Source organism: Microtus oregoni, unplaced genomic scaffold (assembly GCF_018167655.1).
Source record: "Microtus oregoni isolate MIOR12 unplaced genomic scaffold, Mior012 000046F_ref0000063, whole genome shotgun sequence".
Lineage (NCBI taxonomy): Eukaryota > Metazoa > Chordata > Mammalia > Rodentia > Cricetidae > Microtus > Microtus oregoni.
The window spans coordinates 16,190,569-16,216,534 of NW_024543220.1; the positions used below are offsets into that span (position 1 = coordinate 16,190,569).

A 25,966-nucleotide genomic window follows, 5' to 3' on the forward strand; every position below is an offset into this window, starting at 1 on the left:
AGGTGAGGAGTGCTGATCAATCCTTCTTCATGGGCTACAAGAGGGAAGCTCAGCTTGCCTCCTCCTTTCTGTCCCCAGTGCTACTGGGATGCTCTGCAGAAGATAACTGTAGCAGAAGCCCCCCTTCATGATGTTATCTATTCCAAGGCCAGCCAGTGGGGGTGGTGCAGTTTCTGGGGACATTGAGAGTGTGGTGTGAAACGCACCATTTAGATGGACATTATTAAATGCTTACCTAAGGAAGTGTTTTTTATAATTCTGTTCACGTGCATCCTCCTAGGGCGTAGATTGAGGCTGGCATGGAAAAGCAGCTCCGGGCAGCCTGAGGGTTCCCCCTTCCCCTTTCTTACAGCACCCTCACAGTCTTGGGGTTCTCTGTCATGGCAGTGGGGTGTGCAGTGCAGAGAGGAAGAATTCATTTCTGAGATGAAAACAGCTCACTAGGACTACTGAAAATGTTTCCTGGGGAATTCTCTTATTCTGAGATTGTGGGGAAGAAACTGGACCCTTTGTATCCTGTGAAAAATTCAGGGGTCACCTGTGGGCAACAGAATGGGGCTTGGGACCTTGTCATGTCGAGTGGGCTTCAAGAGCCTCTATAGTCGCTGGCCTGTTGTAGGGAACAACCACCTGCTTTTGGTCCCGGCCACCTGGCTAGGTTACACCCAAAATAATCACACAGAAATTGTATTAATTAAATCACTTCTTGGCCCATTAGTTCTAGCCTCTTATTGGCTAACTCTCACATCTTGATTCAACCCATTTCTAATAATCTGCATGTCACCACGAGGTCGTGGCTTACTGGGAAACATTCAGCATGTCTGACCTGGCAACTCCATGGCGGCTCGCTCCCTCTCCCTTCTTCCCAGCATTCAGTTCGGTCTACTCCGAACTAATCTAAGTTCTGCCCTATCAAATGGTCAAGGCAGTTTCTTTATTAAACCAATGAAAGCAACACATAGACAGAAGGACCTCCTACACCACTGGCCTTTTCTGAATAATGTGACTTAGGGCCACCACCCATCCCCCCACACCTCCCGGACTCCCATCCTCAAACCTACCGCCACTGTCCCTGAGAGTGAAGGCTAGAAGAGACAGGCCCAGTGACTGACCCTCCCCCACCAAGGGGATATGCTAAAATTCTAACCCCAGTCCTTCAGAATTAACTGGCTATTTGCAGAGATAATTAAGATAACAGGAGGTCATGGGGATGGCTCTGATCCAATCTCACTGTGCCTTTACAAGAAGAGGAAGTCAGGACACAAGCACACTCAGGACAGCTGTTGAGGACCTGAGGAGAAAACACCACCAGCAAACCCAGCAGAGAGGAGTCAGGAGGGGCTGGGAAGAGCCAGCGCCACCATGCCTTGAGCTTGACCAACCAGCTATCAGACTCTGAGGTGGCCCTCAGTTTGGGACACTTTGTCATGGTAGCCTGAGTTGGCACAAGTCAAGCAACTTTGGGGATGACAAAGGAAAGATCTAGAAAGGAAGAAGGAAAGAGGGGAAGCCAAGCCTCAGAACACAGTGTGCTAAGGTGAGCCTGAGATGACCTGCACCAATGGCCAAGGAACAGGGTCCTCCATCTTCATCTGTGCCTGCTCCTGCTCCCTGCCCCTGCATTCCATCTGCCACTGGTGAGAAGGCACTGGGACAGCCGTGGGACAGGCAGAAGCTGGAAGTGAGTCCAGGTGGAGCTCTTTCGTTTGGAGCATCCACATGGCACCTGGTGACAGATCAGAAGACTGTGGTAGCCCTGGGACCACCTCCCATCCACCAGCCTCTCAGGCTCAAGTCTTTACACCGCTAAGATCAATGTAAGTGTAGGGTGGAGAGATGGAGGCGGAGCTGTTTCTCCACAGCTGTGGCTCTGTGACCAGCCTTATATGTGTAGCTGAAGAAGTAGACATCACATGACCCAGGTCTCTGAGCAAATGACCACAGTGAGGCAGGCAATTGGCCTCCCATCTTTGCCTGTGATGCTGTTTGGTACTGTCAGCGTCTGGCTTCCAGCCACTCTTCTGGGTGGTGGGTGGGCCTCAGGAGCCCATTCTGATGTTGGAGTAGAAGATAGCTTTCTTTGGAGAAGCCTGGAGCCTTCTGGGAGTCATAGCTAGGCCTCAGACCGACAGGACTCTTACATGTGCACAACCTCCATCATCCTGGTCCAAGAAATGTCCCCGAGAGTACCAAGCCTAAAATTTCCTCCAGTCATGGTTTCTGTGTTGAGTGTCATAGTAAGCCAGCCTCATAGGACTGAGGGATAGGTGTGTCCTGCATGTGTTTGTTTACTAGAGATCTTACTTGCGACAGCCCTCTTCTCAGCTGAACACAGTTCCTGGCTCTTCCAAGAACCCATCACAGGCGTCTGAAGGGCAGATTTACGGCTGGACACTTCCTGACTCATTTCCCAGCAGCCCCCACAGTATCTCAGTGCATGCTGTGGGTAGCGTGTGGAAAAACAATGGAATGGAATGTTCTCATACATCATGGAGTATGTTGTTCACAGACTCCCTTGTTTCCCAGAAAAGGCGCCTTGGCCCTGAGGAGCCCTCTGGTACAGCGGCTTCCTGGAGAGGGAGGTTGCCATGGGCCAGTCTGGGGGTGCTGAGACCATCCCTAGACAGTGAGGCCCCAGGAGGGCTTGAATTACAAGTGACAGTGGGAACTTTTTGTTTCATTTTGTTTTGTTGGTTTGCTTATTTAGAGAAGGGAAACATAATTTTTAAAAAGTGACAATGTTGGTTTTTTTTTTTCCTTTCTGACTACTTTTAAACCAAAACCAAGCCAGGTATTATTACTTACTTCTAAGACCAAACTAGAGAGAACGGGCCAGGCCTGATGGTTGTAGAAACATGGTCATGTGGGCAGAAGGACAACCACCAGTGGTGGCCTCTATTTCCACTTCTCTGGCATAAAAGTAAACAAGAAGGGTGTACTTAGTGTATGGAATGCCCCCACAGAGGAAAGACCCCAAGCATGTTGCCAAATCAGGCACCTGTCTGTAAGAGCCCGGAAGCCTTGCGCAGGGAAGATAAGGACATTGAGACAAGAAGCAAAAATGCCAAAAAGAAATACCTGTCCACTGTGGTGCTGCCTCCTGGCCCTGCCCAGACAGCCACACTGAAGCTCTTCCCAACTGGCATCCATCTCTCAAAGGCATGGCATCCCAGAAGGAGACCGTGGTGCTGGCTTGAGAGCATCGGCAAGAATAGGCAGAGCAGGACTTGATCCCGGGTCCCTGGCCCCACACTGCTCCTACTCCCAGCCCCTCAGCACTGAATCCCGAGTGGTTCTGCCCCCAGAGTTTCAGTCTTTACTGACCATGTGTAAATAATTGAGAAGGCAGAGTGGAAAGTTTTCTTCTTTGTGAGTTCTTCTCTTGGATGACCTCATCTCCCTAGAGAAGCCACTGGCCAAAGTCCTCCTGGTATAGCCACCAGGGACTGGCTGCCTCAGAGCTGTCCCACCTCTGGGCAGACTCTAGAGGGAATCTCTGAGCCCCCTGGAGAGGAGCCTGGTAGGGATGTGGCACCTGGATGAGCCTCTCCTTCCCAAGAGCCTGCTGACCTGTTTGTTCCCGGAGCCAACACTAGGTCACCATCCTGTGGCTCCGCACACAGCCAACTGTGCCTGTCTCTGTTCTCAGCCTTCTCCCATAGCCCTGAGCACAGAGTGGCCACAGTGCCACTTAGAGTACAGATCTGCTTGCTGCCTTGAGCCACTCACCTGTTCAGGTGGCCTCCTGAAAGGGCTGGCTTGGAGGGGGAGCGGGTGTCAGGGGACTTGCTGGCATTCTTCATGTGGGATGAGAAACATGGGTGATAGCTGTCGGGGGTACTTACTGTGCGCCCAGTGTTCCAACAGGGCACTTTGCATGACTACATTAGATGGCCAGTGACTCTTTGTGCTAGTCACAGACCCAATCGTCCATCCACTCGCGTGTTTATTAATCCATCTGTTCATCAAATATTTATAGGACATTTCTTCATGCCAGACGTTAGGTTCAGCTTAGAAGTGGGGATGACATCAGGTCACCAGCCAGAGGCGGAGAGAAGACTCCAGCCCTTGACTCGAACTTCCAACGCTACTTCTTGTCTCTCAACAGCTCTTCCTGTCTCTCTAGTCAGGGCCACGGGTTTAGAGGCAGAATCTGCCACTCGGCTTGGGGATGGCCTGAGACAGCCCAGCAGTGTAGACATCTGTGTATGGACTAGTGAGGTTGAGCCCAGCAGGGGAGGGCATCCCACAGAGCTCAGCATATGTTCCTGATAGCCATGGTACTGGAAGGCTGTTTCCTAATAGAGACTCTGGGTTTGTTGCCCACAGGTCAAAGAGATCTTGACGGCGCTGGGGTTGCTGCCCTGTGCCAATACACGGACGGGGAGCCTATCAGGAGGCCAGCGAAAGCGCCTGGCCATTGCTCTGGAGCTGGTCAATAACCCTCCTGTCATGTTCTTCGATGAGCCCACAAGGTAAGCCTGTGTCTGGTGTCTGGACTGGTGACCAGAGAAGGGACAGGGAAGAGTTCCTTCTAGAGTCTATTCTGAGGTTCTTAGAGGTTCAACATCTTGGTATGGCCTTGGAGGAGCTGCAAAAGGCTTCCCTGTCTGTGGGATGGCAGGACAAAGTCACTGGCTCAGGGGCTTGTGTGTACTTGGGGACATGGGATACTGAATGTGGAGATACTGTTGGAGTTTAGAAACAGCTTCATAGTGCTTGTCTCTCCCTTATTCCCGAGTTGCCAGTGGTATAGTCCCCTGAAGGCTAGTGTTCTGGGGCATTCTGAAGAAGGGGCTTGGTGTCTTGTATTTTGAACAGCCCCTCCAGTTTTGAGTGGCTCACTGCCTTTGTGTGACCATGTGAATCTTGACTCCTATCCTGGCCTCGAGTCCTGGCTCTGGAGAACCCTGGTCACTAGTTAGTCATCCAGCCTTTCTTCTGAGCATGTTGTATTCAGGCATTCCCGACAGGGTAGCCTGGCCGCACAGGGCTTGTCCTGACTGACTATCTCGATTTCGTCATCTCCTCCCCACCATGTGCTCATCTCGTGGATGCCCACTGAACCTGAGAACTGTCTCCAGCATCCTAGGAACGGTCACATCCACCTTAGCCCAGCCAAGTGCCGAGGCCACACTGGGTGGTACTTAGGAAGGCCCAAAAGACAACTGCAGGACCCTTAAAATTGCCTCTTGTAGGCTCACTGCCCTGGGGGAAGCGAGCAGTCAGGGTACCCACTGTGTCTCGCTCCCTTGTGGGGAATGGCATAGAAGTGAGCCGGGTTTGGGAGTGTTCAAACAGGAGTGGAGAGAGTTCCCCCGGACGGCCAGATCCTGTTAGACCTTGCATACCTAGGATGCTGGCAGAAGGATACCTCCCCTCAAAAGGCATCAATATGATCCATAGACCATCAGAAGGAGCACAGCCATAGCCCAATGCACCCCCTCTAACATTCCCCAAGTGGGCCAAAGGGTATGGCATTAGGATACTGACTGCCAGGCCCTATTGCTCAATTTGGAGTCCAGCTATTTACTCAGACAGTCCTGATGGTCTCTGGCCAAGGCAAGTGGGGATCCCCTCCCCCACTCCACAGCTAGTCCTTCAGGAATCTGCTGGGCTCCTGCATTCTTGCCAGAAGTGACATACAGCGCACACAGCCCCCACTGAAGTGTCACCCTTGAACAGTTACACAGGCCGAGAAGAGCAGGACCTTGGGGTACAGCTACAGGCCCTATGATAGGCCCTCTCTCAGTAGTGACCTGGGGCCCTGGGCTTCTCCCTCATATTCTCAGCTTCTCGTGGTGTCTTTGACTTGCAGTGGCCTGGACAGTGCCTCCTGCTTCCAGGTGGTGTCACTGATGAAAGGCCTGGCCCAGGGTGGCCGATCCATCGTCTGCACCATCCACCAGCCCAGCGCCAAGCTCTTTGAGCTCTTTGACCAGGTACGTGGGCCCCACCCTTGTCCAGGTCCTTGACCTAAATCTCCTCCCCAGAGTCTATCCCAAGATCTCTGATGGGACTGAGATAGCCTGGGGAAATTAGACCCTGGGTCCTTATTCTTTCTACTGGTTTTCAGGGTAATTAGCTGGCTGGTTGGTTAACTAGCTGGTTGACTGACTGATTAATGACTGGCTGGTTGAATAACTGGTTGACTAGCTGACTGACAAGATGACTGACCAGTGGGCAGGCTGACTGGTTGACTGACAAGCTGACTGACCAATGGGTAGGCTGGTCAACTGACTGACCAACTGATGAAGGATTGACTGAGTGAGAGCCTCCTTTGCTTTCCAGAGGTGAAGGCTGTGGTTGATGCCTTTCTCTTTTCCTTCCCCTCAGCTTTACGTCCTGAGTCAAGGACAGTGCGTGTACCGGGGAAAGGTCTCGAATCTCGTGCCGTATTTGAGGGATTTGGGTCTGAACTGCCCTACCTACCACAACCCTGCAGACTTTGGTGAGTAAAACCCACCCAGAGGGAAGGGAAAGGACCCCTGCCCCATCTTGTGTGTTCTGATGTGATATGATGCCTGAGTCTGGAGTCACTGCCTTGTCTCACCAATGGGACAGGACCATCCTATGGTGGAACCTCAGGCAGGCCTCTCCCTAGGAGGACTTGTCTAATGACCAGACTCCACCCATCTTTGCTTGTCCTCTTGTGAGTCATCCCCTCTATGACTAGACGTAGGACCAACTCTGCATCCATGACTTCTTCTCTATAAGAACCCTACTACTCGAGGCCACTCTGAGATCCCATCTGGACAACCCCCCTTTGTGACCTTTCTCCCACAAATATTTCTTTCAAATATCTGATCCCTCGGCCCCCAGGGCTCTGTATATCATTACCCAAGTTGTCTCCAGGAGTCCTTGATCCTGGAAATGGTCCTTACCCACAGGAGGCATACTGCCACAAAGTGGGGAAGGGATGGGAGGAGACGGGGGAGGGAAGGTGCTCCATGAAGGGCATATTTAAAAGCCAAGGGAAAGGTCTTGTTTGGCTTATTCCCTCACGAGAGAGAGAGAGAGAGAGAGAGAGAGAGAGAGAGAGAGAGAGAAGAGGAGAGGAGAGGAGAGGAGAGGAGAGGAGAGGAGAGGAGAGGAGAGGAGAGGAGAGGAGAGGAGAGAGGAGAGAGGAGAGAGCGGATGATGAGGATGTCCCTTCCCAGGGGTTTCTCTCCTCTGATGGTCCTCTGGAAGGAAGGTGGGGACTGTGGCACTTAAGAGTGCTGGGAACACCCCCCAAGGAGTTGAGAAATGGACCAGGCAGTTCTGGGGACTTGCTCGATGCTGCAAGTGATGCTTTCCCAGAGGGGCCCAATGTGTCCCGACTTCAGCTCGATGTGCCACTTAGAAACGCCGTTGCCAGTTTGCTGAGGGGTACAGGGGAGGAGGGCAATCAGTCGCATGGTACAGAGATTAGGGGTGTGTGCACAGGGAAGGGGAACAGGTCCCGGAGGTCTCTAGACAGCAACATACTGTCGTTACCATGGAGTGAATGAGGACCACTCAGCAGTCACAGAAGTAGTCTAGGAAGAGGGAACCTGATGGGGTCCAGGGAGGATAGAGGACGCAAGTAGAGCAAGTGAGGAAAACTAGGAGAGCAGCTGCTTGTTGGGAAATGAAGGGTGTGGCCCATGGTCCCCAGCCTCGGAGCAGTGGACCCTGTGTGCTGTGGGCAGTCCTTCTCTGTGGACCATGCAGCGCCCCTTTTACTCAGCACTTGAGCAAGGAGGCCAGCTTCCTCCTGCTGATCTTACACTCTAGCCCTTGCTGGTCCAGACAGAGCAGGCATTCAGTGTACGCTGTACGGATGGTCATGGCGTAGACGCATGAGTTCCTGGCCCCTAGGTGAGCTGACAGCATGACGCACATCTGTGTGTTTGCATCTCTGGTCACCTGACACCGTGAATGGCTTACTGGGGGATTCTGAGCGAACATCAGTCAATCAGCAACCTGCTGCCGTGGCTCTCGGGCACCACCATCGTTCACTTGAAAGCATTCTCATTACCGTATAGACCTTGCTGTCACCAAGTGACAGAGACCCTCAGTTCCCATCAGCACTGCCATGCTTCTTCCCAGCAGCCCCTGTCTCACTTCACCTTCTGTGTCTCCTCCAGTCATGGAAGTGGCGTCAGGCGAGTACGGTGACCAGAACAGCCGCCTGGTGAGAGCTGTGCGGGAGGGCATGTGTGACTCGGACTATAAGAGAGATCTCGGAGGCGACACGGACGTGAACCCATTTCTTTGGCACCGGCCTGCTGAGGAGGTGATGGAGATGAAGGGATTGGAGTGGTCTGAAGATGGGTCCTGCAGAGCCCTTCCTGAGCAAGGGGGCGTGGCAGACAGGAGACTAACTTACCCCCTGCACTGTGTGTCCTCAGGATTCCGCCTCCATGGAAGGCTGTCACAGCTTCTCAGCCAGCTGCCTCACCCAATTCTGCATCCTCTTCAAGAGGACCTTCCTCAGCATCATGCGGGACTCGGTAAGGGTGTCCTCAATGCTCACACATACACACACACACCCAAGCACACTTTTAAGTTGCTGTGCCTCAGCTTGTATCAGTCGGCTATTACTGCTGTGTTGCAGTAACAAAAGGCCCCAAGATACCTGTATCCACAAGACCCCTATGTGTCTTGACTGCTGTCATATATTTGCTGTGGGTCAAGATGGGCTTGGCCCCATCTGTCTTCTCACTCCAAGCCCAACAAAGGATAACCTCCATATGGGCATGCATAAAGTCCTAGAGGAAGGCAGAGGATTGGGATCATGCAGGAAGGAGACAGGGGATGATGGACCACCTGTCCAGTGGGTACCAGGCAGCCTGCCTGGGGAGGCTGAAGTCCAGTGTAACCTCAGGGTCCTGAGCCGGAGGACCTGTAGCTTACCATGGGCTCATGCTCACAGCAACCCAAGCCGCAGCTCAGGACGAGGGTCTCCAGTAGCGCCGTCCCCACCATGGCTTTGTCTCTTCGGGAGGGAGACCAGCCTTGTTTGCCTGCTTTGAAAAGGATCAACAAAGTGTAGTGATTCTGCCTCAGTAGTACATGAGCTTGACGTGTGTGTGTGTGTGTGTGTGTGTGTGTGTGTGCGTGCTTGTGTGTGCACTTGTGTGACTGCCTTGGTAAGGCTCTGAGTATTTCCCTGAAGGAAAGGAAAGGTGGCTCATATGATCTATCGTCATGGGAATCAGGATCTGACACCTCCAGGGGTCTTGGGCTTGTTCCCTCACACCTGTGCACTGAATGTGAGCTGTGCCTGCCCTTAGGTCCTGACACACCTGCGAATCACCTCACACATCGGGATTGGCCTCCTCATTGGCCTGCTGTATCTGGGGATTGGGAACGAAGCCAAGAAGGTCCTGAGCAACTCCGGCTTCCTGTTCTTCTCCATGCTCTTCCTCATGTTTGCCGCCCTCATGCCCACTGTTCTGACCTGTGAGTGTCCCTTCCCATCCCGGGACTCCTACCAAGGCGTGGGGGCTGAGGCCTTGTCTTGACCAGGCATGACTTTTATAGCATACAGTACCTCCATGCTTCAGATTCAGCCTTTCTATGTTGACCAAAAAGGTTGTATTGTATTTACTGTTGCATAAGAAGGTATTGTATAGTGGGTTGGGGAGATGGCTAAGATCCCATACTGCCCTTTCATAGGTCCAGGACTTGGTTCCTATCACCTATGTCAAATGACTCACAACCACCTATGAACTTTAGCTCCCGGGGTTCCGATGCCTCTAGTCTCTGTGGGTACCTGCCCACAGGTGGCATATACTCACATTTGCACATATACATCTGTGTTTAGAACAGATGATCCCATCTTAATGTAGGCATGGCAGAGGCAATGGAGAGAAAGTCCCCCAAAGTTTGCTGCTCAAGAGACCCTCAGATCCAGCTTGCTGACTGTCCCCACCTGACCAGTGGAGTTCAGCTATTCAAACAGCCAAGGGTGGCCAACCCTGGCCACTCTGGGCCGCTAGGTACAAAGCAGAAACCTAGTGGTTAGAGACCTGATGAACCCAGCAGGGACAAGGCTGATCAGAACGGTCCCACTAGCCACCCCAGGGACATTTGGTGTTCTCAGGAACGTGGTCCACTCTGGGTCTTCATGTAACCACTTGGATCAGTTTCTTTCTTGCTGCTGGTGGGGAAGGCATGGCACGCTTGCTGGCACACATCTGCACACAGGAAGCAGCAGGTGAAAACAGGAAATAGGTTGAGGCTATAGACCCGTAAGTCCCGCCCTCCAGGGATGCACTTCCCCCAGCAAAGCTCCGCCTCCTAAAGGTTCCATAGCCTCCCCAAACAGCTCCAACTGGGGACCAAGTGTTCACATACGTGAGGCCATGAGGGACATTTCTTATTTAAACCACCACATAAGTTTTTAGGTTAGAGAAATGGCTGGTGATTTTCTTTTTCCAGAACAATGAATCTGGTTCCATCTTTTGTTTACAGTGAAAGTATTGGAGTGTTGGTCCACACTGTGACATAGGCCAGAACTGCTAGGATTGGGCCTAAGGCTACTCATGCGCGTATGTGAGTCGCTGGCTGTGTCCACCTAATCACTCTCTTCTCCCTTCTTGCCCTAGTTCCCCTGGAGATGAGTGTCTTCCTCCGAGAGCACCTGAACTACTGGTACAGCCTGAAGGCCTACTACCTGGCCAAGACCATGGCTGATGTCCCTTTCCAGGTACATGAGCCACAGGTGACTGGCAGTAGGGGGCAGGAAATCTCCACACCCACAGAGCCGGATGGGACTGGTTTTTGCTAGTGTCCTACTGAGAGGCAAAGCAGGATTTGGTGGGATCTGTGGGGCCTGCAACTGAAAGGACCGCAGGGGGACAACCGTCCACTGGTGGGACAAGCAGAACCCCCAGGGACACAACCTCTATACTTGCAGATCATGTTTCCGGTGGCCTACTGCAGCATCGTGTACTGGATGACGTCACAGCCGTCAGACGCAGTGCGCTTTGTGCTGTTCGCTGCCCTTGGCACCATGACCTCACTGGTGGCCCAGTCTTTAGGCCTGCTGATTGGAGCTGCCTCCACATCTCTGCAGGTACAGCCAAGGAGGTGCTGAGCTGCACTGGGCTTCCCTCTGCCTCTTTGCTCTAACGAGGCTGCCCCCCTATGGGTCTCGGTGATCCCCTTATTCTTAATTCTGTCCTGAACTTCCAGGTGTCTTCACAAAGCTATTCTCACAGGGAAAAAGTGCTAGTGCCCTCTGTGATCAGGACGACATTCTTACTGAGAAGGAAGAGGCTTGCAGAGTGGTTGTGCCTACACACTGCGCATGCCCAGACATGAGAACCCTGCGGTGCTTTCTAATGTCAGCATGTGTAGTACCAAGCACAGCCCAGGACTCTACTTTACAGGCAGGGAAGACTAAGGACCAGAGATGCCTGGATTGGTTGGCATTACACAGTTTTCTTAGAGGCCGAGCTCTCCATACTTCTATGCTTGCCTCTGTAGGTCCACTTGACCACTCTTTGGCACACCAATGGTGGGTACCCACTCTTCACCTCACCAGGAGTTTCACGTAGCCCTACTCAGTCTCCTTGAGCTTGGTCTCATCTCCAGCCCCCAGTTGCCTCCCAGTCCTTACAAACCCAAGTCACCTGAGGCTCTTGAGGTTCCATGTCAACTCCTGGGTACCACATACTTCCCAGTTCCTCTCCAGTGTCCTCAACAAGGGCTTCCTGGCCTCCAGGGTCCAGGTTCCTCACGGAGAGATGGGAGCAGCCATGGTGTCCGCCTCATAACGTTGTCACAAGAAAACAACACTCTGAAGAGCCTGGGACACACCAGCCCCAAATCAGGCCCGCAGAACATCTGTCACCCCCACGTGAACCTCCCACCTCAGCGTTCCCCGTGCACCCTGCCAGTCCCACCCACACATCAGATCCGGACTGTTTTCATAGATGACTTTATCCCCTGTGTTAAACGCCCCCTGACCCATTTCACCTTCTCAGACCCTTCTCTGCCCCTCCCCTGAGAGTTCTAGACCCCAGAGGGTATATTTGACTGGGTACCAGATGTTCTTTAAGCTCATGTACACAACACTCACACCATACACAATATGCACACATGCTGAATCTTTCCCTCAGAGCCTGGCCAGTGGGAACAGCTACTTGTCAGCCCTTAGTTCTCAGGGATAGCAAGACCTGAGAGGAGGGGGCTTCCAGTGGGTCCCATGGGCTCCCTGAAACCTGGCTCTAGCATTTGGTGCCATTGCTGGTGGGTGACAACATCTCTACCTCTGGGTGGGACCCCCAGAGAGGTGGTCCTACCCAGTTGTTAGCTCCAGGGACAGCTAGAAATTGTTCACTGAAGCCCCTCGGAGACCATTCCTGGAAATTGTTGACCTCTGTCCTCAGGAAATACTTTATTTTTCATTCAATCCCCTTCCTCAACTGGGGTTTCAGGGTCCCTCTTCAGAAGATTAGCCTCTGGCCCTTCCAGAGGACATTCTATTCTTAGCTACCATCCTGGTCTTGGCCAGTCCAGAAAGACTCTGGCCCTTTGAGAGTCCTCCTTTCCTACCACTGGGGATATCCTCGGGGTCACTTGAGTGGGTGGGATGTCCTCTGCCTCCTCCCATGAGTGCTCTTCATGTCCCCACCCTGTCCACCCTGTCTCACTCCAGGTCGCCACGTTCGTGGGTCCCGTGACTGCCATCCCCGTCCTGCTCTTCTCAGGATTCTTCGTCAGTTTTGACACAATCCCAGCCTACTTGCAGTGGATGTCCTATATCTCCTACGTCAGGTGCGTGTGGGCCGTGGCCGGGGCAGGCCCAGGGATGGAATGGATGGCGCTGGAAGGAGGGACTCCTGGAAGCCACTCCCTGGCTGTCCACTGCATCTGCATCCCGGCGCCAAGAATATGCCTTTATGTTTCCCTTAGTTTTGGGCCTCACCCTTCCAGTGCACACAGATGCACACAGACTGCCTCTGAAGATGCTGTGGCATGCCCTCACATTCTGGGCATTTCCAAGGGTGTGTCCACATTTTATGTAAAAAAAACTCCCCAATGAAATTCCGATTACAAAATCTAAACAAGGTGCTACAGAGGCACATTGTGCCTTCTCTGAAACATCCCAGCGCCTTCCCTTCCAGCAGGAGTTTTCTGACTATTCGGGTCCGGGGTCTATCAGAGTTCCTCCCCTCTGTTGAGTGGCTCTCACACTGGCCATTCCCTGGGCAGTCAGTGTCCATCCTTAGTACTTGGCCTGCATCCTCATCCCCACCCCCAGCCGCAGCCATTCCCCTGCATCACAAAGGTCCATGCTGAGAACAAGTGCTGCTTAGGCCCCACTACATTGTTCCAGAGACCAAGGCAGACACAAAGCCCTTGTACAGAGTTTCAGCTGCCCGTGCGCTTGCCAATCCTGGGAAACTGGAGCCCAGCGCCTTTCTTCTGAAGATTGGTGCTTTTGTTCTGTAAGACAAGGCTGGACCCAAAGGGCTTTATTTAAATGCTCCAGTGTTCTTGCCAGGATATCCAACCCATAACTAGACCTGACAGTGAAAAGGTGTGCAGGATTGGAAGGAAGCCAAATATGTTTTTTTTTTATTTATTGGACCAGTGGATTAAATATGGTTCATTCTGTTTTACATTTTCTCTGTTGGCCTTGGAAGAAACAGTATTGGAAGCAAAGGTAGGAGGCTGCTAGGGTGTTGTCTTAGGAAGATGGCTGTGAGCTCAGGAAGCAGTGCAGGGCAGGTACTGAGAGTGGCGAGCCAGCAGAGTGACCTTCCGCCAAGGATGCCCTTCTCACCCGGTGCTCCTCTCCCTAGATATGGCTTCGAGGGGGTCATCCTCTCTATCTATGGCTTGGACCGGGAGGACCTGCACTGCGACATTGCTGAGACCTGCCACTTCCAGAAGTCAGAGGCCATCCTGCGGGAGCTGGATGTGGAGAACGCCAAACTGTACCTGGACTTCATCGTCTTAGGGATCTTCTTCGTCTCCCTGCGGCTCATTGCCTATTTTGTCCTGAGATACAAAATCCGGGCTGAGAGGTAAAACACCTGCAGGCCGGCAAGGAGGCAAAGCAGACATTGTGACCAAGGGCACTGCTGGGAGGCAGCGGTGTGCCTGCTTCTGGTGACACAGACTCTCCCAACCCAACCTGGAGGCCACGCAGGTTGATGGCGACCAGTGCTCAGCGCCTCTGCCCGCCGGGTTGGAACTGTTCGTTTCCTTTTCTAGCTTTAACTAGGAAGATGTAGGATGGTTGGGATTTTTTTTTATATGCAGGATTTAAAACACAACTGATACAGAATGTCATCCTGTGATCCAGCTGGGGACAAGAGGCTTCCTCAGTAGGTTCCTGCTGGAGTCCAGGACACCTTGGCCCTGGAGGAGGAGTGCTGGCCACATTGGTCCCCAGAGAGGTGGATATCTTGTGGGGGAAAAGTCCACAGATGGTGGACTCTACTTGATGGCTGTCGTTTCTTCTTTTCTAAAGTTCGTCTCCTTTCTGATGAAGTCACTTTCCGAGCCAAAGTCGATAAATTTCATTCATTTTGAGAGACTGTACCTTTTCCAGTGCTTCTCCAGGACTGGTTCAGGGTAGGAAAGGTGTGTTTTGCTTAGAAATAGAGGAGTCCCACCTAGCCACCAAGTGAGGCTCACAGCCACAACCACTGAAGGTCAAACGTGGGCTCCAGGCGAGGGAGACCCCCCCGACACCAGCTGTGCTGGGCCAGCAGGGACGAAGAGCCATGCCAGCAGTATGGAGCGGGATGTTGGCAGGCTCTTTCCAGACCTTTCTTTTTCACATGCTTCTATTTTAAGCAAAATAGTTGATTTCTTCTATAGTTTTCTGGCCACTTTCATTTTGCCCAAGAAGTACATAGATCGACCTTGTCGGTTTTTAAAGAACAGTTTCCCCTTTCTTCACGAATCACGTTAACTACCTCCACTGAGCCTGGGAAGCCGGCCTGGGGACACATTGGGTGTGGCCCTTGAAATACGAGGGCACGCGCAGTGAGGGTGTCAGTGAGGGGCAGGCCGGCTAAGTGGAAGGGGAGGTGCCGTGGATGTCCCCTTTAGGACACGCAGCTGCTTGCTTCTGGAGCACCGCCGTCCTACGATGGAGTCTCCTGCAAAAGCCTATATTTTGTGGGTAGGCCCATTTACCCCGTGAGCCTTGGTTTCCACACCTGTAAGTAATTGCACTAGGTCGTGTTCTGACAGGTCCTGAGATGCCTCGGTTGTGGCCTTGAAGCTTTCTTATCTTCCTCTTAGAGAATGATAAGGGTCCGAATTTTACTTAAACGCATGGATGTGCTTTGAAAATATTTAGAGATTCTTTTTTATTTTTTTCACTCCTAGATCTTTTATAGAGAAGACAAATGAAATGCATATTACAATGTAATTTTCAGTTTGCTCGTTCTATACAAACATGGCACTGCCTTCTAGATTCAGCTTTTAACCAGGGACACAATTCGCCTTTATAAAATGTCTTCATTAAAAAAAAAAAAGTCTTGATTTAATTTCAAGATGTTTGGGGGGCATTGCACTGACTCCAGAGGGGAACTGCGGGGGGCACTGCATTGACTCCAGAGGGGAACTGCGGGCTGTCAGCTGGCGAAGTGCAAGTTTAAAGGAACGGGAGTCGGGTGGTCACTTCGAAGTCAGTGCCAAGGAACCCAATCCTCCCCTGTCTCCACCGACGGTTCAGTGTAATGGCCCATGTTTGGCAAGATGTGCCAGGGGCTGGGTTCCTGCACTGAGACTGCTCTGCTGTCAATCAAAGAGGCGGAGTGGTCCATGTCTCATGTCTGGAAGAGTGTCTCGCCCTCTGGAAGAGTTCTTGCGTGTCCAGATTTCTCCTTGCCACTGTGAGCGGCTTGTCACTACCCCTAAGTCAGTGAGGGTATGTTGGGGTCCCTTCATAGAGCAGAGTCTGAGCTGATGCTACAAGAGCTGGTTCACTGATGATGGGCAGGGTGATGAGGGTAGTTGCTAAAGAATGTTGACCAGAATGGGCAAGAGGTCAGAAGTCACCCCACAGGACAGCATTGCTCACTTGTTCTGCAGACTTGAAGAAGGCTGACAGCCATTCTAGGGGAAGCTACATCCTTGTCCCTCATCCAGTGTCCACAGGCGCCCTGATGTGTGCCTTCTGCTTCTCCATATTGTGTTCCTCCATCACTCCCTCACTTATCTGCTTTCCCCGTGTTGTTTCAAGCCCTCAGGCAGGGCAGGGACCTTCCTCAGGCCTTGCCCCAGTGGGCAGCTGCTTCACTCTCCTTATCCAGGTAGGACTGAGGCGGGGAGGTGCTGGCACGATGCTGAGGGGCATCAGAGTCCGTGTCACACACCAGAGTCCACGCTGTCTGGCTTTCCCAGCTGTCATTATTCCAGCGGTGCAACAGTCGGGAAGTGCAGCACCTTTGCAGTGGCTGTCCCCTCAGCCATTCTACCGCTAAGAGAAGGCCAAGACGAGAGGCCGGTCTGCTCTTTGTCTGAGGGACTCACATCCAAGTGCCCGTGATGAATTGTTCTAGCCCGCCCAGGGGCTGACCTCGCCTGTGTCTTAGTGGCAATAGACCTGTTCTTTCCTGTCTGAGCTTCCCAAGGCAACACTAGTGGGCCACTTCAGGTCAAAGAGACTGGCATCCACGCGCTTCGGCTTGCGTGTCGATGCATGAGTTTGCACATACACGCATGTGCACACATGCAGGCCTGCCCCCACACATAGTGTTATTCTATGGCTCTCCCTGCGTGTCAGTAACACACCAGCCTCCAGGTCCTTCCCCATCACGTTACTGCATGGAGGAAAGACAAAATTCATCCATGCCTGTGGCACAGAGGAATGTCCCGTGGGAAATCCACCGAGATTGCTGAGAAACACCAGCTGAATGAGAATGCCACGGAAAGGCAAGCAGAACCCAGCAAGGGAGCTCGAGGAGTGGACTGTGTCAATATAAAGTTAGATACTTGGAAGAAATAAAGACTGCTAATAAAATATTTTATATATAAGTTTTATGTGTTTTCGGTGTCAAATCCACGTTTGTGCCCATCTGAAGATGCATGTGTCTGCCTGGTAAGGGTTCTGATTGGCTGCCTGGTCTGATCCACTATAGAGTTGGCCTGTTCTCTCCAGCGCTTTCTATGCATCTATCTCTAGGTTGTGTCCCCTAGATACCTGACCCATGTCCTCTGCTGTGATCATGTGCTCATGCACCAGCAGCACCAGATGAGGCTTGAACCACTGGAACATGAAGGCTGCCCCCAACGCAACCCCATAGGCAAAGCCAAGACAGCCCTGCCCATTGCTCCTCCTCAGGATTGGGGCAACCGCTTCAAGGAGTGCCCTGCTCGGGGCTCTGATTCTGCAGCAGATAGGTTTCCGTCTAGGCTTGGGTTCTGGGAAGCAGCTCTCACGTGACTGGGTGGGGTCCCCTTGAGATCTGGATTCCCTGAGCTCTCAACCAGGTGACCTGCTGGAATTCACCTTTGAAGAACAGTGGTGGTTAAAGTCAAGTTTCAAACTCCATCTTGCTCCCATCTCTAGGACACAGAGCAGAGGTCAGAAAGGTACACTTCACTGGCCTCTGCAGGGACCTGCAGCATGGGAGGAAGGGTGAGAAGTGAGCACGGTGAGCATAGCCTGGGCATGGGCATGCTGTGCTGTCTGGCCCATTGTGGAGTATGATGTGCTTCTGTTATGTCTCCCAGTGTCCTCTCCCTTCACTAGGCCACCTGTCCTCCTGAAGCCACCTCGCAATACCGGGTTGAGCCTTCTGGTAGTTCTGAAATAAAGCATCTAAGAGAATATACTCAGGACCCTGATGGGATGCCTGGATCTCAGTGCCACTGCAGATGCCCCAGATGTACTCTGATGTGCCCATGACAAAGTTATTTCCAAATTAGAGACTGCAAGAGATTGACAGCATTAGCCACCAACAATTGGAGTGGTCGGGCAAATATAGTCTCCCTTCTAGTCTTTCAAAGTAGCTTCAACATTTTCTGATCGTGATTGACCATGGATAACTGAAACTGGACTGGTTGGGCGAAGGTACTCAATATCCCATGCAGAGATGACCCACCCCAATGCTGTGCGAGTCTTAAGCTTTCCCGTGACCATTCAGGGCTCTGCCCCTTCTGGCTTGCATCCTAGGAAGAAGAGAGTTTGAGCTCCACTTGTATTGTCTCTGTGCAGATCTTTGCAGCCTCCGCAGTGTGCTGGGGGCAGCAAGAAAGCCAATGCCATGTGCAGTTTGCATGACTGATTCCAAGGGACACAGGCCAGGCTTCAGAGCCTCATGCCTTTGCATCCTCAATACTGTCCCCTGGCATCAAACTAACTGCATGTGTTCCCCATCCCAGTCATAAGTGGGTACAGCCCAGTTCCCTCCAGATCAGATGATCAGTGCAAAACAGAGCCAGGAAAGCAAGCAGAAAGCCCCCCTTGTTTGACCCAAATGCAGAACTACGCAAGCCTATAGCCTGCTCTGTCAGGCTTCAGGTGTCGGGGAGACATGGGTACACTCTGGGGCTCTCTAAGACATGCTTGTGCCCCTCTAAGATGCTTCATGACACTTCTGCCACCTATGCCTTTCAGGTCCTCTCAGGAGTAATATCACTGAGACTCATTTGAGAGCAGCCTTTCCACCCTGAGCTCTTGCGAAGGGCATAAGCCCACTCCTGTATTAGGGTTTCCATTGCTGTAATGAAGCACCAAGATCATAGCAACCTGGGGAGGCAAGGGTTTATTTGGCTTACACTTCCACATCACTGTTCATTACTGAAGGAAGTCAGGACAGGAACTTAAACAGGGCAGGAACCTGTTGGCAGGAGCTGATGCAGACTCCATGGAGGGGCACTGCCTGCTGGCTTGTTCCCCATGGCTTGCTCAGCCTGCTTTCTTATAGCACCCAGGACCACCAGCCCAAGCTGGCATCACCCACAATGGGCTGGGCCTCCCCCCATCAACCTCTAATTAAGGAAATACCCCACAGCCAGATGTGACAGAGGCATTGTCTTAATTGAGGCTCCCTCCTCTCAGATATTTTAGTTTATGTCAAGTTGACATAAGACTATCCAACACAACTCCATAGACAGGACAGTAAACCTTGGCACCAACCCATAGCCCCTTCAGTGAGGTCGCTGTCAGTGCAGCAGTGCTGGTCCCCTCTACCTGTCATCGTGGGATGCACAAAACAGCATCGCCAGTCACTGGGGATGTTGTTTCTGAATGGAACTTTGCAGGGGGTGGGGGAAGGAAGCAGGCTCGCCTTTCTCTGGGGTGTCACCAGCATAGTCTCCCCTCCTAGGGGGACGTGAGGGCCACATCCTTTGCTGGGTGTGATGCATTCTGCTTTGAAAGGACAATGACAAATGCATGTGAGTGTCCGAGGGTGCCCTCTAGTGGTCACTGGGGCTGCACACGCACAGTATGAGGAGCAGATCTGTTCTCTAGAAGACAAGGGTGGCCAACTAGAGTTAGAGAGTTGGGGTCACAAGATGGAAAGACTGCTGTGACCAGGCCAATGGAGACAAAGACAGCTTCAGAGAAAAGCAGCTAGTAATCCCTGTGTCCAGAGAGAAGGCTGGAAATAGAACATGATCAGCCTGGAAGGGGACGAGCCACCTGAGAAATGACAGGCAGGACCCCGGGCAACACACTCAAATCTCAGAAACTCAGATTCTGACTAAGTGAGAATTGGTCGATAGTCACACAGTTTGTTCGGATTTTGTTTGTTTGTTTGTTTGTTTTGTTTTGTTTGTTTTACTTGCTTGAGGCAGGGTCTCACCATGTAGCCCTGCCCAGCCTGTAACTCATTGTCTAGACCAGTCTGGCTTTGATTTTGCAGGAATCCTTCTGCCTCCCAAGTGCCCCATGATATAAACCAATATATCAAATCCCCTTGTATAATATACACACATTCTGTTCCTCTAGAGAACCCTAACATACACACACACACGGTACCACCTCCCCTCCGCAGTCCATAATCAGGTCTGCACATGAACATTTGAAAACTTTACACATTCCTATTAAGTATGAGAAGTGAAAGATAAACTAGCTAATGGGTAGGTATCCACCTGTCCATACTCCAAAGGATGTAATAAGGGACCAGGGTGCCGGAGCCCCTACACAAAACCACAAAAGCAGGCCACCTGTAGGACAGGAGCCCTGGCATGGTGAGTGGGCAGCTGTATAGTGTGAGCATCACTATACTGAAGAGAACACCGTGCCTACAGCTCCATGCTAGGTAAATGCAAAACACTGTAAGTCGGAAAACAAAAACAACCTGCCTGGAATTTAATTTGTTTTGTTTTTTGTTTGGTTTTGTTTGGTTTTGGTTTTGTCAACATGACACAAGGTTGAATCCTCTGGGAAGAGGAAACCTCTATTGAGAAAATGTCTCCATCAGACTGACCTGTGGGTAAATCCGTGGGCCTTTTTATTGATTGCTGAGAGATATGGGAGGGAGAGGCCTGCTGAGGCAGAGCCACCCTGAGACAAGTGGTCAGGGTTATGTAAGAAAGGAAGCGGGGCAACCCATGGGGAGCAGGCCAGGAGGCAGGGTTTCTCCGTGGCCTCTGCTTCCATTCTTGTGTCTGGGATCCTGCCTTGAGTCCCCTCAGTGATGGACTGTAACATGTAAACCAAACCAACCTTTTCCTCCGGCTTGTTTTTGCTCGTTACTGCTATAAAGAATAAAACCAGGACATAACCTATGTCAAGATGGCAGACAGGAAAGGGCCTGGGTTCAAATCATGACAGCAAGTTTGCAGCCACCATGAGCAGACAAGATTCTGGGTGGTCACAGACAGAGGCAGCGGTCTCTGGAAGGAGACTTGGCACAGCACAGACACCATCATCTATATCCTTGTATCTACTCAAAGCCAGCCTGGTCCCCACATTCACATGACACTCAGACATGCACCCCACGTTGCTAAACACACACGGGCAGTACAGAGACTATGTCTCTGAGCCCAAATGCACCCCATGCCCTAGATAGAAACAACACAAAATGGGTTTGGATGTGAGATACCTGTCTTTGGCCCATGTGTGTCCCACGATCACACAGGACATCACAGGCATGCTGCAGAGTGACACTGGGCTTGTCAGCCACAGCCAAGTAGGTCTCAGCACCTTGCTGACTCAGTGATAGTGCCATAGAGATGAACAACCATAGGACACCACACAGTCCAAAGCCAGTCAAGGAATCACTGCTGCAGGGTTGGACTCTGGCAGGAGGCAGGGAATTTGGGAAGCTGGAGAGTAGATGACAAGAGGTGAAGAGCAGCCGCCACTCCAGGCTGCCAGCAGAGGGCGCTGTGAACCCGTCTAAGTTTTATTCAAGGTTCTGATTCAGTCCAGATGGGCTCACAGCTGCCTTCACTTAGGCCTGGAGGACACTCCCAGAAATTCTAGCGTGAATGCCACGCTCCTGGAGGGTAGCCAGATTGCCTTCAGCTGAGCCCACACCACCCTACCCGAGGCCCTGAGGAAGGGGCAGCATCCTGAGTTCCCGTGGACAGGGAGAGCCAGGCAGAGAGAGATGGGCGGGTGCTGCAGTAAGAGGAAGATGAGGACCAAGACTGCTGCACCCAGGAGAGCAGAGGACTCCAGTTCACCTGCCCCACAGAGAAGGGTGCTCTGCTCAGAGGGACAGTGACTAGAAACCAGAGAGCAACAGGACCCAGTTTTCTTCTCTAAGCTTCAGGCAGGAAGGTGGCCAGTGTGGATGGAGAGTTGCCACAGTCAAGCTGGAACCGTGAAGTTCAGATCCTGCAGACCGTTACAAACAGCTGGTCTGGAACGGGGTTTGCATTTTATTTGTGTAAGGCAAACACAGACTTTACACGCCAGAGAGGTTTTCTAAGGGACTGGGGTGCTTAACCTGCAAAGTCAACCAAAGCTGACAATCCCAGTTGTGGGTGAGGAGAGAGAACCTGACCCGTCCTGCCAGCCTGGAAGGTCCTCCCTGTTGACCACAGCCTGGAGCTTCTCCATCTGTCTCCATGCATTCACCACAGCAGAACCAGGCACTGCTGACTCCCTCGTGGAGATCCCCGTCACTGTGTTCTCTTATTCTCCAGGATCTCTTTAACCACATTTATTGACACCGAGGAGACACCTCTGCAATGGGACACTCAAGAAGCTGCCACTATGCTTGGGTCCATTGACCAGTCCCCTGCGTTCCTTCCTTCACCAAGCAGAGCAGAGATGAGGGTGAAGGAAGCCAGGCACATAGACCACAGGAGTGCAGGGGACATCAGAGAGCTCAGTGGTCAAGCTGCTACCTTCAGATCCCCATTACAATGGAAACTCAGGCTGGAGACACAGCCTAGTAGTTAAGACTGACCTGAATCTAAATTGCCCTTCCTAAGCTTGGCAAGGGGACAGTTAGAATGGTCAATTTGGGTTCTAAACAAAGACTGGATCCTACAGAAAGACTCTCTGTTGTATCCTGTTTTATGTCACACAGGGCAGTGACATCTCACTTCTGATGTGCCACCCAGACCTCTAAAGGTCAGGGCCCCAAGTCCAAGGTCACGAAGCCTGTGGGGACCAGTGTGAAGTACTGTGTAAAAGGTCTTCACCTTGCATGGAAATGTACAGAGAACCCAGCCATCAAATTAATATCAGGATTTAAAAATTAAAAGTAATAAAGATATATACAATGGACAAAATGTCAAAATTCTGCACTTGGATAACAGTGCCCCACTTCTACACTGTAATCCTGGCCCTGCTTCCAATAAACCTTTATTTATAAAAGCAAATAGGAACCAAGGAGGCAGGGCCTTTGCCTAGCAGACAGGCTCAGACTCCTGTCTCCTGAGTTTGTTCTGATGGTCCTATAAGGGGAGGGCTCCCGTGTTTTCCCTGTGTGTCCTGGGTGTCACAGTCACTGCACAGTCTGATGTGCTCTCAGTGTGATTTGCCCGACATCACGTTGAAGCGTCATTCCCAGAGCAGGGTGTCTGGGGGACTGAGGCCTTTTCCAAGGAGAAGAAACCATTGACGCCCACCTCAGTGAGAAGCAATGATTTCTGACCACTGGGCTGTGTGAATGGGGCATGGAGGATGGGGCCTTTGAGGGTCTCCTGTGGGCAGAGAGCTAAGGATCAGCTAGAACACTTGCTTGGGGACTTCTGGCTTGAGGCTCTAAATGTGTTACAGCAACTCAGGTTCCGTTCCCCATGGATCTGGAATATGCTCTCCCAGGTGAATTGTGGCCCTTCACGACCCCACCCCCCCAAGAGTGACACGCAAAAATAAACACAAGAGCAGAGGTCTCAGCCATCAGAGCAGCCTCATGCTGAGTGTGGGGTCTTTATTCCTCAGGACTCCAGGTTCCCATTTGGGCAGCAGCAGAGAGAGCAGAGCAGGGATGAGCGCTGCCCTCTACCACCACCGCCAGCCAGTGTGCAGTGTGCAGAGGCCGCTTCCCAGAGCCTGGATGGAATCAAAATTTTTATTCTGGGAAGAAAAGAAGAAAAAGTAAGCATGAATCGGGTCATCTTCATCCAGGGCTGCCTGACTTCCCAAGGTCAACACCTGGGTGCCTCCTTCCCTGATTACAGGGGGACATATCCCCCACAAAGTCTACGAGAGGCACTGTGTGTCCTCCCTGGCATCACCAAACCAGATAACTGGACCCCATTTATCCTGCCAGGGGTATGTGAGATATTGCCTAGAAGGGAGCCAGACATAAGTGGCCTGCCAACCGCAGGTCCGTGACCCCGTCACTGCTTCTGACTACACTCATTTGTCCTTCCTGGCTCTGCTGCAGGAGGAGAGCCAGCACATGGTACTCCTCTGTTCAGTTGGGGCTTAGCTGAGTGTAACCCAGGCCAAAGAGCACATCTGGCTCCGTTGCATGCCAGGCCAGGGAGGTGCCTTGTGGAGATACAGCCTCTTAGAAGGTGAGCCAGCATTTGGACATAACAGATGGCTCACAGTATGCGCCCACGTAGCATGTGGTAGGTTGGGGCCTGGATAAAACAGGATCGGCAAGCCACCCTTTTGCGTGACCATTTGCATTTTGCGCATGACCCTACCCAGGGATTCTCAGATTTGCCCTACGAACCACTCCACCCAGGTAGGGGATAAGACCTGCAAGATAGTGGGCAGGAGCCAGGGCAGAAGCATAGACACATGGCTACTGGTCTGCTGGGATTATGTCCTAGGTGGCAAGGGGCTGTGGGTGGTTAGTTTGCTAAAATCCACCCATTTCCACAGCTACATGGTGCCTATGCTTCACACCAGCATCCACTATGTGTGTGTACATGTACTTGTACATCTACATTTATTTACTTGCGTGTGTGTGTGTGTGTGTGTGTGCGCGTGTGTGTGTGAAGGAAGGCATGCCAGTGCACAGGCGCAGGAAGGGGGACATCCTAGTGGAGTCAGTTCTCCTTTGCCACCATGTGGTTCAGGAACTGAATCCAGGTCGCCAGGCTGGGCAGCAAGCACCTCTATCTGGGGAGCCATCTCACTAGTCCTTCCATGCTTATGAAGACAGGCTCTCTCACTGGTCAGGAACTCACCAATTAGGCTAGCCTAGGTGACCAGCAAGCCCCAGAGACCTGCCTGTCTCTGCCTTCCTGGCGATGAGGGCCGAAGCATGGACCACCACATCTGGGTTTTTGACACGACTTCCTGAATCCAACTCATGTCCTTACGCTTGTGTGGGAAGCAGTTTACTGACTGGGTCATCTCTCTGGCCCTCAGAACACAATCTATATTTTATAGAAAGGACTGGTCACTGATCACTGGCTGCCCTGGATCCAAAATACCTGATAGGAGGTCTCCCATGGGAGCCCTCTACCAAGGAAAGGTGACAGCGCTGTTGTCCTGCTGAGGCCCAGCCACTTGGAAGGATTGGACTGCCCTGGGCTGCTGAGAGTTGCTGGTACAATGGCTTTACAAGAGGCCATTGAGAGTATAGGACAGGTGAGAACTGATAATCCTGAGCTTGACCCACTAGACCTACAACTGTCTGATGAGACAATCTCATGGAGCAAGGCTTATGGGACCACTGCCTATAAATAACTGTGTAATCTTATGCGCATATATTTCTTCTGTAATAACCACTATGGGTATTATTTCCACTGCTTGTGTATTTATCTCATATAGATATTTCTTCTACTGGATACACATATAGCTGTGTATGGTTAGGAAGATGATTTTGGTCTCATCTGTATAATTCTGATGAATAGAAATAATTCTAGGATCATTTCCATTGCTCAAATTGACATAAGAAAGTAATAGTTTTCTCAGTCTCTAAAAAAGTTAATTTTAGACTTCAGAATAAATTCAGAGCAAATTGGCTCCCCCTGGAAACGAATACCAGAGGACAATGTCCAAGATGTTGATTGCTGTCTCAAATTAAGACACAAAGAAACTATAGGAGACATAACTTTCTCAGCAATGAACTTCCTGCATGTACTCTCAACCTCAAGGTTCAGTTAGCTGTTTATTGTTTAAGTCCTAAATTTCAATGTCACTTTCTGTCTGTGAACCATGACCACTCAGAGTTATATGCACGGTCAAGCATTGCTCACTGACCAGTCAGCATGACACCCCTAACCTGAGTGAATCTGTGTGATCCATATGGCTCTGTTTCTTATTGTTTACTCAAGAAATGCTGTATGATCCTGAAAATGTGAGTCATGTTTGTCCAGAAGCTTTTGCTAGAGAGGAGAAATAGGAAGGGGGGAAATGTGAGGTGTGTGTGTGCACATGCACGTGCGTGCTCACGGTGAGGGAGGTGTAGCTGACTGTGCAGGGAGAGAGAGCAATGAGAGGAGATGTAGCTGAATGGATAGAGAGATACAGATGATGGAGCTATGTAGAAGAGAGACCCGTGTGTAGGAGAGATGTGTATGTCCAAAGAGATGGCTGTGACACTGGGCAGCACCGGCTGACCTTACCTGGGTTCTGCCGAGGCATGAAGCACTTGGGTGCATAACGGATACTGGGATCAAAGCAGCAGCCACGGTAGAT

The 25,966-nt window shown here is 51.6% G+C and overlaps 1 protein-coding gene across 1 annotated transcript in view; it reads left to right on the forward strand.

The window, feature by feature from the left end:
- The window catches only part of Abcg1 (ATP binding cassette subfamily G member 1), a 55,558-nt gene extending 38,607 nt beyond the window's left edge, over positions 1–16,951 (forward strand). The window contains exons 6-15 of the mRNA XM_041634836.1: positions 4,330–4,475; positions 5,819–5,942; positions 6,337–6,451; positions 8,112–8,260; positions 8,376–8,477; positions 9,261–9,429; positions 10,578–10,678; positions 10,889–11,047; positions 12,635–12,753; positions 13,785–16,951. Coding sequence (XP_041490770.1) covers positions 4,330–4,475; positions 5,819–5,942; positions 6,337–6,451; positions 8,112–8,260; positions 8,376–8,477; positions 9,261–9,429; positions 10,578–10,678; positions 10,889–11,047; positions 12,635–12,753; positions 13,785–14,013 — 1,413 coding nt within the window. The 3' untranslated portion in view covers positions 14,014–16,951. The remainder of the gene's footprint in view (positions 1–4,329; positions 4,476–5,818; positions 5,943–6,336; positions 6,452–8,111; positions 8,261–8,375; positions 8,478–9,260; positions 9,430–10,577; positions 10,679–10,888; positions 11,048–12,634; positions 12,754–13,784) is intronic.
- Positions 16,952–25,966: the final 9,015 nt, after the last annotated feature.